Genomic DNA, 15,905 nt, shown 5'->3' with positions numbered 1-15,905 from the left:
TTAAGGATAAAATTCCACATCAACAATGAAATCAACTGTTAACTGTGCGAGTCCAGCTGACAAAATGTAAACAGAATTGTGGTTACGTTCTCGGCAATCTTTATCTTTCTCCCTTACGATAATTGTAATGGTAGTATAAGAAGAAGTTTTGGAAAGAAGTGAAGAGAGTAAGGAAGGCCGGCGCAAGAATTGAAGAGACAGTGAAAGATGGAAATGGAAGGTTGTTAAAAGGAGAGGAGGCAAGGAAAAGGTGGGCGGAATATTTTGAAAGTTTGCTGAATGTTGAGGATGATAGGGATGCAGATATAATTGCTGTTCCAGGTGTTGAGGTGCCAGTGATGGGAGATGAGAATGAGAGAGAGATTAGATTACAATAGAGGAAGTGAGGAGAGCACTAGATGAAACGAGAGTAGGAAAAGCATCTGGTATGGATGGTGTGAAAGCTGAGATGTTGAAGGAAGGGGGTGTGACTGTACTTGAATGGTTGGTGAGATTGTTTAATGTGTGTTTTATGTTGTCAATGGTACCAGTAGATTGGGTCTGTGCATGTATTGTACCACTATATAAGGGTAAGGGAGATGTGCATGAGTGTTGTAATGTAAGAGGTATTAGTTTGTTGAGTGTAGTTGGAAAAGTGTATGGTAGAGTACCGATTAATAGGATTAAGGATAAAACAGAGAATGCAATCTTGGAAGTACAGGGGGGGTTTTAGAAGAGGTAGGGGTTGTATGAATCAGATTTTTACAGTTAGGCAGATATGCGAGAAATATTTAGCAAAAGGTAAGGAGGTGTATGTTGCGTTTATGGATCTGGAGAAAGCATATGATAGAGTTGATAGGGAAGCAATGTGGAATGTGATGAGGTTATATAGAGTTGGTGGAAGGTTGTTGCAAGCAGTGAAAAGTTTCTACAAAGGTAGTAAAGCATGTGTTAGAATAGGAAATGAAGTGAGCGATTGGTTTCCGGTGAGAGTGGGGCTGAGACAGGGATGTGTGATGTCGCCGTGGTTGTTTAACTTGTATGTTGATGGAGTGGTGAGAGAGGTGAATGCTCGAGTGCTTGGACGAGGATTAAAACTGGTAGGCGAGAATGATCATGAATGGGAGGTAAATCAGTTGTTGTTTGCGGATGATATTGTACTGGTAGCAGACACAGAAGAGAAGCTTGACCGACTAGTGACAGAATTTGGAAGGGTGTGTGAGAGAAGGAAGTTGAGAGTTAATGTGGGTAAGAGTAAGGTTATGAGATGTACGAGAAGGGAAGGTGGTGCAAGGTTGAATGTCATGTTGAATGGAGATTTACTTGAGGAGGTGGATCAGTTTAAGTACTTGGGGTCTGTTGTTGCAGCAAATGGTGGAGTGGAAGCAGATGTACGTCAGAGAGTGAATGAAGGTTGCAAAGTGTTGGGGGCAGTTAAGGGAGTAGTAAAAAATAGAGGGTTGGGCATGAATGTAAAGAGAGTTCTATATGAGAAAGTGATTGTATCAATTGTGATGTATGGATCGGAGTTGTGGGGAATGAAAGTGATGGAGAGACAGAAATTGAATGTGTTTGAGATGAAGTGTCTGAGGAGTATGGCTGGTGTATCTCGAGTAGATAGGGTTAGGAACGAAGTGGTGAGGGTGAGAACGGGTGTAAGAAATGAGTTAGCAGCTAGAGTGGATATGAATGTGTTGAGGTGGTTTGACCATGTTGAGAGAATGGAAAATGGCTGTCTGCTAAAGAAGGTGATGAATGCAAGAGTTGATGGGAGAAGTACAAGAGGAAGGCCAAGGTTTGGGTGGATGGATGGTGTGAAGAAAGCTCTGGGTGATAGGAGGATATATGTGAGAGAGGCAAGAGAGCGTGCTAGAAATAGGAATGAATGGCGAGCAATTGTGACGCAGTTCCGGTAGGCCCTGCTGCTTCCTCCGGTGCCTTAGATGACCGCGGAGGTAGCAGCAGTAGGGGACTCAGCAGTATGAAGCTTCATCTGTGGTGGAAATGTGGGAGGTTGGGCTGTGGCACCCTAGCAGTACCAGCTGAACTCGGCTGAGTCCCTGGTTAGGCTGGAGGAACGTAGAGAGTAGAGGTCCCCTTTTTTGTTTTGTTTCTTGTTGATGTCGGCTACCCCCCAAAAATTGGGGGAAGTGCCTTTGGTATATGTATGTATGTATGTAGTATATATACTGTACTAAATAAAAATAATGCTTTAATATACCATCATTAACACTACTCTCTCTCTCTCTCTCTCTCTCTCTCTCTCTCTCTCTCTCTCTCTCTCTCTCGAGAGAGAGAGAGAGAGAGAGAGAGAGAGAGAGAGAGAGAGAGAGAGAGAGAGAGAGAGAGAGAGAAATATTTGATGCTAGAAATCCTCAAATTCTCTCTCTCTCTCTCTCTCTCTCTCTCTCTCTCTCTCTCTCTCTCTCTCTCTCTCTCTCTCTCGTGTTATACAATACTTACAAATAGATGAAGAAACCAAAATGGGGTTTCTTAAAGTATCAATTAAATACGAAACGAAAAAATTATACCGTGTATACATCCATTTCAATCATAGCTTAAAATACGGTATCCGATTTCGTCAGAAAACCACAATTTTTTAGGAAAAATCATTTTATTCTAGGAAATTGCTACTCATCAAATAGTTAATTGCACATTAAGAAAACGTGCATTTTTTTTTGAATTTCGGGTGTGTTTTTAAAAATCAAGTATTGTTGACTTCTTTATGTTTTACTTCTGGCTGTGATCAGATCAGCTGATGTCTAGTTGCTGCTCTTGAGAGCGTACGAATACAGTAACAAAGTATTGTCTATACCATTTCTTAACTTATTCAAACCATCTATACAGTTAGTTAATATTACATAAGCACCAATTTGTTATAATCTATCATATTTTTTGTTTAGTACTATTAAAACACACTCACTCTCTCTCTCTCTCTCTCTCTCTCTCTCTCTCTCTCTCTCTCTCTCTCTCTCTCTCTCTCTCTCTCTCTCTCGCTAGGCTACCTCTCTTTTTTTACCACTATCTCTCTAACAAATGAAATCTTTGTGGCTTCACAAAGTATTAATTATATTAAAAATCAATCATGATTCAATTTTCCTTACTTTCTCCAATCTCGCACCATCTCCGTCACGTCGAACGTTATAGCGGTAACTTATTTGTTCGATGACTTTAAAACCCGGCCTACTATGAGATTCAGGGCCTCTGTAACATGGTTTTTTGGACTTTACTCCTTATCAAAGCATCGGATGTAGCTAAAAGTTGACATATGTATATTTTACAACCACACACAAATTTTCTCAACATTATCATTAACTTAAAGCCGATAGTTTTAATTTTTATAGAGTAAAAATGATCTGGCCGACGCCATGGCCAGTGATAACGAGCCAAGAGTCGAAAACATTCATTGCGTAATCAATGTAAACACCTTTTGACAAAATTTTGCCCCACCCATCCACCAGACACCCATTCACCTTGTTCCATTTGCTCTGAAACCCATAACAGTCAAGAATGGCTAACAGGATTTGGAATTGCCCCCGTGGTTGCAAAACTGCATTTGTCTTACGACTTGCAACTTTATACAGTCAAGAGAAAGCCCGAGGCCATATTTACTATAGCCTGAATAGGTGATTAAAAGTTAAAAAAAAAAGTTTCTAGTTTAAATCCAATGCTTATGGTCTGATTTGTATTTAGCGTAACATGATTATAATACTTGTAATGTCATTAAGGCTTTTGAACATTTCCATTAACTATTCACTATGCCACCAAGAGAGAGAGAAAGAGAGAGATTGTATGTAAACAGTCTTTATATAACTATTTTTGTTAAAATAAGAATTTTGTACTAAACTCTCCATCAGACCAACGGATCATCCGATATTATTTTTTTATTTCTTCTTAGGCCGTACGACCGTGTTGGCTATGTTTTGGGCATGACTGTATTTTGTAAATAAATCAGGAATAGTTTTAGGAGTTTTATTTGTACATCTAATGGCAATTTATAGAAGTAAAGTGAACATAATTAATTTATCCTTTAAAATAATTACTACATGTAGCCAAACAAATAGTAGTAAAGATGATAATGCAATGAAGGAATGATACCATACTTTATCTTTAGCTTCAACATCGGCAATAACATACCCAGTTGCCATAATTTGTCAGCTTAATGAAATAACCTATCATCTAATGTTAAACTTAATTTCTGAGGAGGCCATGGCTTATTGCACAGTGAAAAAACATTACAAAGACTTTATGAATGGCGGAACGATACATAAATGTGGGTGGGGTATCTGAGCTAGCGTAGTAATACTACTGTAGCAGTAGTGCTGCAACAGTAGTATACGTGAATTAAACGTTTAGGCCAACCGCTGGGATCCTTGAGGATCATTTAGCACTTCTTACAACTACTCGAGAAATGAGTTTTTATAGCCAGAATTTAAATTTTCTGATCCAACAATGCCCATGATAGCCTTCAGTGTTATCCTGAATTATAACCAGGCCAAAGTGGGTGGAGCCTCATGAAGTCATCATTCTGACGATAATTATTGGTGAAGGTTTAAAGCCAAAATACGGTACCGTCTATTTTTTTTTTTTTACAGTAAATAGGTAGGTAGATAGACAATAAATAAAAATTGCTTAACATTGGATACAGCAGTTATCAAATCAAGCTTGTCTACTACGTTTTTGAAAATTACCAACTATTCCCTACACCTTGTCAATCTGATTGTGACCTATAAAGTAGACTGTAATTTCTTAGGAAACTTATTTGGGAGTTAGACTAATAATCGAAGTGTTTTTGTATTTATTAACATATTTTGTTGGTTTGTTCATTATGACAACTATCAGTGGAGAGGTTTCAGAGTTCATAAAGGTGTACTGCTTTGCTTTTATTTCCACTTTTGTGTCATTATTGGCAGAGGTATAGCCTTCGTTACGTATAGCCAATCATAGATCGAGAAAGAGGGAAAAAATGCCGTCATAAGTTACGTAACGAGTGCGTTCGAAACCTTTACTCTGAGTAAGTTGGCCCGTCTTCAAAAAAACGTCACTTTTACATTATAAGTACCAAATTTATTCAACCTACGTAATGCAGAATATAGTCAAAATTTATGTGTAGATATAATGTGCATTCTGAAGAAGCGTTATATTTATGAAATTCATAGATAAAAAATTATTGCGAAAAAACCGTGTTACAGAGGCCCTGAATCTCATAGTAGTACTTTCTTCTTCTTTTACTCTTTTTCTGATGGTTCCATAATTGAGATGGGTACAAGTTGACTTATAACTGAAGTTAGGAAAAGTATTTTGGATGTGAAATGGACAATTATCTTTCGTAACAGTTTAGAATTATCGTAAATTATCATTCTGTCATTAGCGGCAGTTTGTTATTATTGATTACACACAAAAAGAAAAAAAAAAGGTTTTCTTGCTTAGCTACGTATGTAGGAATTTATATAGATACAGTAAATAATATTTGTAATAACATATTTACTAAAAGCTTTTAATATCCTTATTTATCACTCTGATCATGCGTGTTTAATGCCTTCGTTTGTTTATTATGATCGAATGGAAGGTTTCCATTTCAGGCGGCGTCATAACGAAAAACATTATATAAATGGCATTAATTTCATTTATTTGGAAGTTCTAAGAAAAATTAAGTAGAACATTGGTAATAACAAAATCAACATACAATCAATACTTGGTAAGATCGCTGTCGTTACAAAAACTAACCTTTACACAGATGTGTAAATGCGTCTGTTTCTTCGTTATGATCAGAGATAAACGTAAACAAACATTGGTTGTTTTTTATCGTGCTTTTTGGCGTGTTTAGGAAACGCATGATATAAAATCGCCTTTATTTTGATAATTCTGGATTTTCAATGATTCAACAAAAGCTAGTCTATAGAGTGATGGTTTTGCTATGCACCAGTTGTCTTATACAAAAAATATGACAAACATTAAAATTTGCCTGTATTCTGGTCATGTTATAATGGGAAATATACGGTGTTTACACCCATCCTGGTTGTTATTTTAACCTTTTTTCAATCTATTAGAACTTTAAAGTATATTAAATGTTTGATTTATTCACAAGACCAATTTTATATCATAAAAAAAAATATAGTATAGTACATCGAAAGTATTGGAAATGGATAGTAAACACGTTTGAATAGGGAAGTTGCTGGTTACCATGGCCCCAATGGAATTATTTCCGTTTGTTGTGTGATTCGAAATATGCGATATTTCATTTATACGAGGTCATTGATCGACCAAATTCTCGCATAATTTGGGACCCTACTGTATTGCCTTTCAAGAAGTCAATTGATGAACAGTGCTTGGACCCCTCTACACAAGGAGAGACTGTATTCCCCTCTTTTTGGTGCCCTCAGATCAGGAGTGAAGTTCTTCATCCTGAACATAATCACCCTATTGGTCAAGACCTAACAGGAAATCTCACTATCCCTTGATCAGATGGCATCAGTGGACTTCCCATTTTTACTCTTTTCTGGTTCAGGGAATAGTCCAGACTCCAGTTGGAAAGGATCTCAAGTTTAACTCTTTCATGATCTTGTCTATCAAAGAGGTTCCTGATGAAATGAATAACTAGTCACTCTTTTTTTGTAGAGCAGTGCTATTTTTCTAATAATATATTTATCTGGGACATATTACTCAATTTTTGTTCATGAGCTGTCATTACTCCCAAAGAAAGTATTCAGAAACCCTTTCTTCTTTGATTTAAAGAAACAATCAGGAGAGCCTATGCATTCTCAAGGGAAGCATCAATAGGGACCACTCTTGATCCCATGATGCATTTGGGCTTGTTGCCACCTTAGCATTCTGCAAAACCACTAAGTAGTACTAGTCCTCAATCCCCACTTTGTTCATAAACTCTGGCCTTCCAAAAGAATATATTCAGAAGCACTTTTCTGATTTAGAGAAGCTATCATGAGAGCCTATATATCCTCAGGGGAAGCATCGCTATGGCCCCCCCTCCCTCAAGCGCATGATACATGTGGGCTTGCCACAACCTCAGCATTCTGCGAAAGCTCTTGATATTACAAGTCCTTGAAGCTGATGGATGAAAGAGAAAACCCACCTTTACAGGCAATTACATTAAAGATAACACAGGTTGCTGGTCACCTTCTGCAACAAGTAACCTAACTGGCAGCTCTCACAGGACGCTTACCAGTTCTAGCATATTTATTCTCGGCTTTAATAGGTATGATGAACACGAAGGCTGATAGTGATCTTGATTGGACTTGAAACCTGTCATTGGTTTTCACCCTAATGCAAGTAAGAATGCCTCAGTTTTTCAAGTATTTTATGATATAAAGTACTGAAATTGCAGTTTTATTAAATAACACTTCATGTTCATACCACTTCACCTCTGGCAAAGATTACATTTTTACATTTGAACATGCAGCCTTGCCTCTTTATGAGCCAGCTACTCTGTTCTTTGGTGATCCATGTTGATCTCTTGCTATTGCTTATAGTAATTGTATCAGAGAGGATGGGTTTACCTCTCAACTTCTCGAAGACTTCACTCCGAGGAAGAATTGGAAGTTCAGCCTTATCTCTTTACGAGCTAGCTACACTGTCCACTGACGATTCATGTTGATCTCTTCCTGTTACTTATAGTAATTGGATCTTTCAGAGAGGGAGGGTATTCCTCTTAACTTCACTGAGACTTCCTCCCTCCTAAGATAGACTGCCCATATAAATGACCCAGAAGTTTGTATCCTCATAGGAATAAACATCAAATATTTAGTACAATTTTTATTTTCCTTGCCTAAACAAACCAGAGTCCTTTACCAAAGTTCCCACCTTAACCGCCCCACAAGTCTTTTACCAGGTGAGTGTTGCGAGATGATGATGTGAGCAGGAATCCTCTTGCTCCATGTACATGTGTCATTGTTGCTCAGCAATGAACCATGGTGTAATTAAACCAAATAGTTAATTGGCCAGTTGTAGAAAACATGATTAGCAGTAATCCCCTTATAAATGACTCGGGTTTGTATTGCTAGGAAAGACACAAATTATTAAAAATTGGTAGTTTTTAATAAAACAATTTGTTTTATTTCAAAGCATCCTTTTCTTATATTTACATAAAAGCATCCAGTCGCTTGCGCAACCCTTCTCTTATCAGTTTACGTGAATAATAGATTTTTCTTCGAGAATTTGAGGTAAAGATACTTATCTTAGTCTCCCAAAAACTTCCTGTGAACCATTTTCTTTCATCATTGCTGAAAATTAACGTTTAAATTTTTAACCTGTTTGGAAAAGACATATGTTACATTTTTCTTTATTATATTTATCAAATTTCTTTTTTATTCATTTATATATTTGCTATTCTCTTATGTTAAAGTTGTACTCACCGGTGAAAAAGCGTCAGACGGAAAGTAAATTTGCCCTGTAAATACGAAAACATGAAAATATTATGCTAGTACTTTCTTACTAGTGTGGCCATTTGATACTTATAGCGTATATATTTTGAGATTTGAGGAAGGGGCTCACCACTGCATAGTAAATGTATGACATGATCTTATAATCCCCAGTGTTGAGGGAAATTACGACTAAAACCCCATACTTATGTATACTAAATTATATTCGGTATACTAAATCATATTCAGCCGATTGCAAAAAAAAAAATGGGGGGAAGAAGCCAGTATGATTTTGTCTGCTCATTTATATAGATATATATAATTCTTTTTATATTTATCTTAAAACATGTATAAAGTATTGGAGCTGACAGCTAAGTATACATGAAGAGTAAAATTTTCCCAAAAAGTTAGTAGACAAGAATATATTACTCTAGCTATGTCTAATGTACTGTATAGGCATTTGGTGTGTTTAGCATATATATTTCTGAATTTGAAGGGTGGTGCATACCACTTCTTAATAGATAACAATGAAATATGATGATTGTCATTATGATCCGTAGTGGTGAGGTATAATTACCTTTTTAACTCCCCAAAGTAACCCTTAATAAAGTTAATCAGACAATTTCTAGAAAACAATGTAAACAACTACTTTGTTTACGGATGAATATTTACTGTTTAGATATGAAAAGATAGGAAATTTTATATTCTAAAATTTTATAGAAGGAATTTAGCTAATAAAATTGTCTATAAAATGGTTTACAAATTATGAAAATCGGTTAAGAAACAAAAAATAGGTTACATAGAAATGACACCAAAATAGAAAATTTTCAGTGGGACAAGGTCACTCTCCTTAATAGGTTATGAGAATTGCTCCAAATGTCTGCAAATATCTTGGATCTATTGTCTCCTTAGCAAGCACAAACAATTATTAAAAGTGACAACTGATCATATTGAACATAATGCATTAAGAAGTCTTTGTTAGATTAACAGGTGTATGAGCAAGCAAATTTTCATTCGTTCAAGAAATATATTTCTTGCTAGTTTTTTTCTATCTAATCAAAAAAGAATTATGGATTATAATCTTTCTAGTAGATTGAACTCATCATTTTATAGTTTGAGTATTTTCAATATAACTGCATAATTGTTTTGTGAATTATCTTCGATATAAAGCTACAGAAATTTTAGCCTCGGGAAGAAATAGCATGTTGAAGATGTCAATTTGCAGAATTGTTCATTTGATTGATTGATTGATTGATTTAAAGTTTTCTTACATCCTGACATCTAGGGTCATTGACACCATCATTTGATAGACTTATCATATCTTTTTTTCATACAGAATAAAATATTCTGTGGTTAGAAGTTTACTGTGTGTGATAATAGTAATACTGTAGAGTTATTTTTGCAGGTCCAACATACATAATGCTCAGCGAGGGAATTTTAAAGACCAGGTTTCTAAAGAATTAGTTGGAGCAATTGTACTAACGAGGTACAATAACCAAACATATAGGATTGATGATATCGTTTTTGATCAGAATGCAGAGTCAACTTTTACCAATAGAAGTGGTGAGGAGGTAAGGAAGTGTCTATTTTATTGTTAAAGTATTGCTGTTTGTTGAAGAAGCTGTAAGAGAGGTGAATGCTTGAATGCTTGGTCGAGGATTGAAACCAATAGACGTGTGTTCATGAGTGGGAGGTTAATCAGTTGTTGCTTGCAGATGATACTGCATTAGTTGCAGGCTTGCTGGAGCTGTGTTGATTAGTGACAACAGCTTGGAAGGCTATGTCAGAAGGAAGTTGAGAGTTAATGTTGGTAAGAGTATGGTTATGAGATGGTATTTTTCCCTGGTGGAACCCTTGTGCTTGTAGCATCCTGCTTTTCCAACTAGGGTGTAGCTTTGCTAGTAATAATGATAATAATACAGTATTTATTAAGTCGATCTTATATTATCATGTAATGGTAACTTTAAGGAGCTTTCTATTTTATAAAATTAAATTAATATCTTAGATAAGAAAGTTATATAAATTCTAATTTCATTATTATTCTGCCTGAAATGAATTAGTTCTTTAATTAAAGAGAAAGAGAAAGAGATGCTTTAACTTTTATCTTGAAGCTGTCTTAGACAACCTGAGTTGCTGATAACTGTATGTTATTGTTGATTTATTAAACAATAGCACTAAATAGTAATAGATAATGGAATTCAGATATTGTAGAAGGGTCAGTTCCTGATTCAGCATTAAAAATGGTAATGAATGCCTGAGAAAGTGCATTGTACCAATGCTTTTAAATCATCCACAAATAATTTTGTACGAGTTGAAATAATCTAGCCCCCAAGGTCTTACAATTGTGTCCTGAGAACAAGCAAAAGGCATTGAAATATAAGCAAGTAATATTTTATACTTAAAGGTGATTTGATCAGAGATTTCTGTACATTACCTTTCTACCCCATCGCCAGTTACATCTATGTCTTAATGAATCTACGAATATGAAGATTACAATTCATCCTTCTCCTGTCCACTTGGTTCAAACATAACTATCAGTATCTTTCATAAAACATCCAGGTACAGTATGGACTCAAAACTTTTAAACAAAACATGAGACCACATAAGACCTAAATATGCACATTATTTAGTGTGTCTCGATTCCCTTTTCATTAGGTGTAGATTTTTGGCCCCATATCAATGAAAAGCAGTTTTTTCTCTACAACAATACTGTTGTTTCCACTGCAGAACTGTATACAATATGGTCACCAAGTCTAATTTTGTAGGACTTTTCAAGTGCTTTAGAACTCTTCATAGAAATTATCGTCTACAATATTCCAAGTTTTCTTTTCACATTTAAGTATCTCCCATCATTCCCCGGTTCCTTTTAAAATGTCTTCGTTTGGCTTATAACCTTTTTGCTTATTTCGTGTGAATGCCAATACTTCCAAACCCTTTTTTTTAGAATCTTCATAATTTTTAGTTGTTCCGTAACCGAAATACAAACCACGCTATTTACAGAGGGTTTACCTTTTAGCGCAGCTGAAATGGCGAGCCATTAGAATTTAACGAGGGTGTATTACCCTGCGCTAGTTAGCGGGGGGTAGGGGAGTGGTAGCCAGCTACCCCCCCCCCCCCTCGCACAGATGAATGCTCACTTTCACTTTTGGCTCGGACTGTGACAGACGTTTCTGTCTTGGTCCTCTCTTGGCAGCCATTGTTTGTTTTGTCTTTACTTAATTGCTTACTTTTCATTTACTCAGTATATATGTAAACATGTTTTCATGTTTGTATATATATTTGAGTACAGTGAACCCTCGTTTATCGCGGTAGATAGGTTCCAGACCCGGCCGCGATAGGTGAAAATCCGCGAAGTAGTGACACCATATTTACGTATTTATTTAACATGTATATTCAGACTTTTAAAACCTTCCCTTGTACGTAGTACTGTTAACAAACTACCCTTTAATGTACAGAACACTTAATGCATGTACTACAGTACCCTAAACTAAAACAGGCACAAATATTAAAGGCGATTTTATATCATGCGTTTCCTAAACACGCTAAAAAGCACGATAAAAAATGGCAACCAATGTTTTGTTTACGTTTATCTCTGATCATAATGAAGAAACAAACGCATTTACACATCTGTGTATAGGTTAGTTTTTGCATCGATTATATTGATTATTCAGTACAGTATGTTGATTTTGTTATTACCAATGTTTTACTTAATTTTTCTTAGGACTTCCAAAATAAATGTTTATCTTTATGACGCCGCCTGAAACGACGGCGTAATAAAGTACGCTCAGTAAACAAACGAAGGCATTCAACGCGCATGATGAAAGTGATAAATAATGATATTACAGTAAAAGCTTTTAGAAAATATGTTATTACAAATATTATTTACCGTATCTACATAAAATCATACATACGTAGCAAAGCAAGAAAACAATTTATGAGAGAGAGAGAGAGAGAGAGAGAGAGAGAGAGAGAGAGAGAGAGAGATTGTTTTACGTACGTAAAGGTAAATTTTAAACAAAAAAAAAATAGCCCCATTTCAAATAAAATAGGTTATTACAAATATTTTACTTTATCATATTACAGTAGTCTGTATAATACTGTAAAGTTCAGTACAGTATGTTGTTGTTATAGTCGTGGCGATGAAATTCTTACGAAACAAAAACAAGCCATTCAATTACAACAGCTGATTCATTCTCTCTCTCTCTCTCTCTCTCTCTCTCTCTCTCTCTCTCTCTCTCTCTCTCTCTCTCTCTCTCTCTCTCTCTCTCTCTCCGTGGTATACAATACTTACATTTAGATGAAGAAACTAAAATTAGTTTTCTTAGTTTCAATTAAATATGAAATGAAAAAAATATGCCGAGTTTACATCCATTTCAATCGTTGCTAAAAATACGGCATCCGATTTCATCAGCAAACCACTATTTTTTGGGAAACATCATTTTATTCTAGAAAATTGCTACTCTTTAAATAGTTAATTGCACATTAAGAAAGCATGTACCTTTTGTTTTTAAATTTCGGGTGTGTTTTAAAAATCGAGTATTTTTTACTTCTTTTTGTTTTACTTTTGGCTGTGATTAGATCAGCTGACATCTAGCTGCCGCTCATGAGAGTGTACGAATACACTAACAAAGTATCGTTTATACCATTTCTTAACTTATTCAAACCGTCTACAGTATACAGTTGATATTACATAAGCACTAATGTGTTATAACCTATAAAATTTTTTTGTTTATTACATTTAAAACAACACACACACACACACACTCTCTCTCTCTCTCTCTCTCTCTCTCTCTCTCTCTCTCTGTGGGCTACTTTTCATTACCTCCCATTCCTTACCTCTCTCTATCTCTCTAACAAATGATATCTTTGTTGCTCCTCAAAGTTTCATTTATATTGAAAATCAATCATGATTCAATTTTCCTTACTTTCTCCTATCTCGTACCATCGGTCACATCGCGGTATTTTCGAAATTTCCGGAAAATCCGCGATATATGTAAATACATGCGTTATGAAAAAAATCCGCGAAGTGGTGAATCCGCGATGGTCGAACCGCGAAGTAGCGAGGGTTCACTGTATAGAAATCAGTAAGTTTCCTTTTCAGAGTTGTGTGTGTAGTGTACGATATCTACGTGGAGTCCTCGGCAGTTAGGCCACCACGACGTAATTTTATGGGTGGCGATCGAGTTTGACTTATGTCTTTCTCTCTCTCTCTCTTGAGGTCTTTCACCCTTTTTACTACGTGTTACTACGCCCTTGTAGCTTCCTTTCCGTGTGGGGGGGTTGCTACGCCGTACGTTTGTCTCAATTAGTTTATGAATCTAATTGTAGTTGTTTTTTTTTTTTTTTCAGCTTGTAGAACGATTCCTTTCGGGGTTTTCGTTCTTTCTTTAGTGTTCATTCATTTTTAAATTACATAATTACATAGTTACATAATTATAATTGTTATAATTCTGTTTTGGTTACAGCTGTCCTTCCGTGAGTGTAAGTGGTTGTGAGGGCACGTGCCTGTTGTGTAATTCTTGTTTCCTTTCCCTCGGGATTCCTCTTCGGAGCCTTCCCGGGGGAATGAATGTGTACTAATGTTTTTTGTTTTATTTTTTTACAATTACCGATCTAGTTCGTTTCTGTAATATGGCAACGGTGTGAGCTGTCTTGTTGAGTCCTGGGGATTCGGCTGTTGCTGCCTCCCCCCTTGTATTTTCGTCAGGGGTGTGTCTCCTTCTACTGGAAGTACTCCCGTGACGACGGACAGCTCTCCAGTTCATTTTAGAACTCAAAGGAAGCTTGCCTGCTTGGGCGGGTAACTTTCCTTCCGAGGGAAGTTTTTCCTGTCCAGGCTTGAGTTTTTCCCCTTTTGGGGGTTCTTCTCTTGCCTTTTTTTCGTGCGACTATGCTCTTGGTGCTGAGCGATCACACCTGCAGTTTCGCTCAAGAGACTGGGCAACTGCAGGAGCTCCTCTTCGGAGGATTGCTCCTTTTAGGTCACTGGCTGACCAGTTTCTTCTACGAAGTGTATCTCTTTCGTTCGCGAGAGAGTACACTCATAGAGACTCCTCTTTTGAGGATTCTTCTGTTGCTGTTGCTGTTGGCCTCCCCCGCTGTAAGGCCCACAGTCCGCCTCGTTGTAAGGGCCTCTCATCTCCCTATAAGGGTGCTAAGAGGCACCTTTTGAATCTCCGTTTGCAGCCTACTACTCCTTTTTCTTGATCTTCCGCCTTAGTGCAGATGGACAGCAGTCTGATCTCGTCTTCCGACGGGCAACGGTCTTCCCGACGGACAACGTTCTTCCGACGGACATCAGTCTCCCGGCGGACAGACAACGGTTTTCCGACGGTCATCAGTCTCCCGACGGACAACGATCCCTTCGGGGCAAAGGGTTGCCTCCCACGGGGGTTCTTCCCTTGCGTGTCAGGGTTCCCCTGCACGCCCTTCTGCTGTGTTCTCTCCTGCTCCTGCTCAGTGTTAGCGCACAGGCGCTCTCCTGCTCATCAGCGCTCTCATGATGATCATCCCTGCTGTTCCTGTTGGTTCTTGTTACGCGCCCTCTGCGCCCACGTTCGCCCTCGCGATCTAGAACTTTGGTTCAGGTCGGGGTCAAGGACTCTTCTTCTATGCGCAGGCTTCCACGCGTTGCATTCTGCTCGTCAGCGATCATCAGCTCGCCAGCGATCAAAAGCTCGCCAGCGATCACCTGTTTCTCGGTGATCTCCGGATCGCCCGCGTGTGTTACAGCCGGCACCCCAACGTTCTCCAACACTTCTGAAGGAACATGGTTCGCCAGCTACTAGCTCACCTGCGCATGCTGCTCGCCCTCGCGCGACCGCCCACCTGCGGATGCTGCTCGCCCTTGCGCGACCGCCCACCTGCGGATGCTGCTCGCCCTTGCGCGACCGCCCACCTGCGGATGCTGCTCGCCCTTGCGCGACCGCCCACCTGCGGATGCTGCTCGCCCTTGCGCGACCGCCCACCTGCGGATGCTGCTCGCCCTCGCGCGACCGCCCACCTGCGGATGCTGCTCGCCCTCGCGCGACCGCCCACCTGCGGATGCGGCTCGCCCCCGCGCGACCGCCCACCTGCGGATGCGGCTCGCCCCCGCGCGACCGCCCACCTGCGGATGCGGCTCGCCCTCGCGCGACCCCCCACCTGCGGATGCGGCTCGCCCTCGCGCGGCCCCCCACCTGCGGATGCGGCTCGCCCTCGCGCGACCCCCCACCTGCGGATGCGGCTCGCCCTCGCGCGACCCCCCACCTGCGGATGCGGCTCGCCCTCGCGCGACCCCCCACCTGCGGATGCGGCTCGCCCTCGCGCGACCGCCCACCTGCGACCGCCCACCTGCGGATGCGGCTCGCCCTCGCGCGACCGCCCACCTGCGGATGCGGCTCGCCCTCGCGCGACCGCCCACCTGCGGATGCGGCTCGCCCTCGCGCGACCGCCCACCTGCGGAAGCGGCTCGCCCTCGCGCGACCGCCCACCTGCGGAAGCGGCTCGCCCTCGCACGACCGCCCACCTGCGCATGCGGATCGCCATCGCGTCGGCATGCCACAACGCGCC

The 15,905-nt window shown here is 39.3% G+C and overlaps 1 protein-coding gene across 1 annotated transcript in view; it reads left to right on the top strand.

The window, feature by feature from the left end:
* The window catches only part of AGO3 (Argonaute 3), a 431,904-nt gene that overhangs the window by 224,668 nt on the left and 191,331 nt on the right, over window positions 1–15,905 (top strand). Inside the window, exon 10 of the mRNA XM_068374249.1 lies at window positions 9,760–9,925. Coding sequence (XP_068230350.1) covers window positions 9,760–9,925 — 166 coding nt within the window. The remainder of the gene's footprint in view (window positions 1–9,759; window positions 9,926–15,905) is intronic.

Source organism: Palaemon carinicauda, chromosome 5 (assembly GCF_036898095.1).
Source record: "Palaemon carinicauda isolate YSFRI2023 chromosome 5, ASM3689809v2, whole genome shotgun sequence".
NCBI classification, from domain to species: domain Eukaryota; kingdom Metazoa; phylum Arthropoda; class Malacostraca; order Decapoda; family Palaemonidae; genus Palaemon; species Palaemon carinicauda.
Note: the sequence above shows the minus strand (reverse complement) of the source record. Positions and strands in the feature narration are given on the sequence as shown.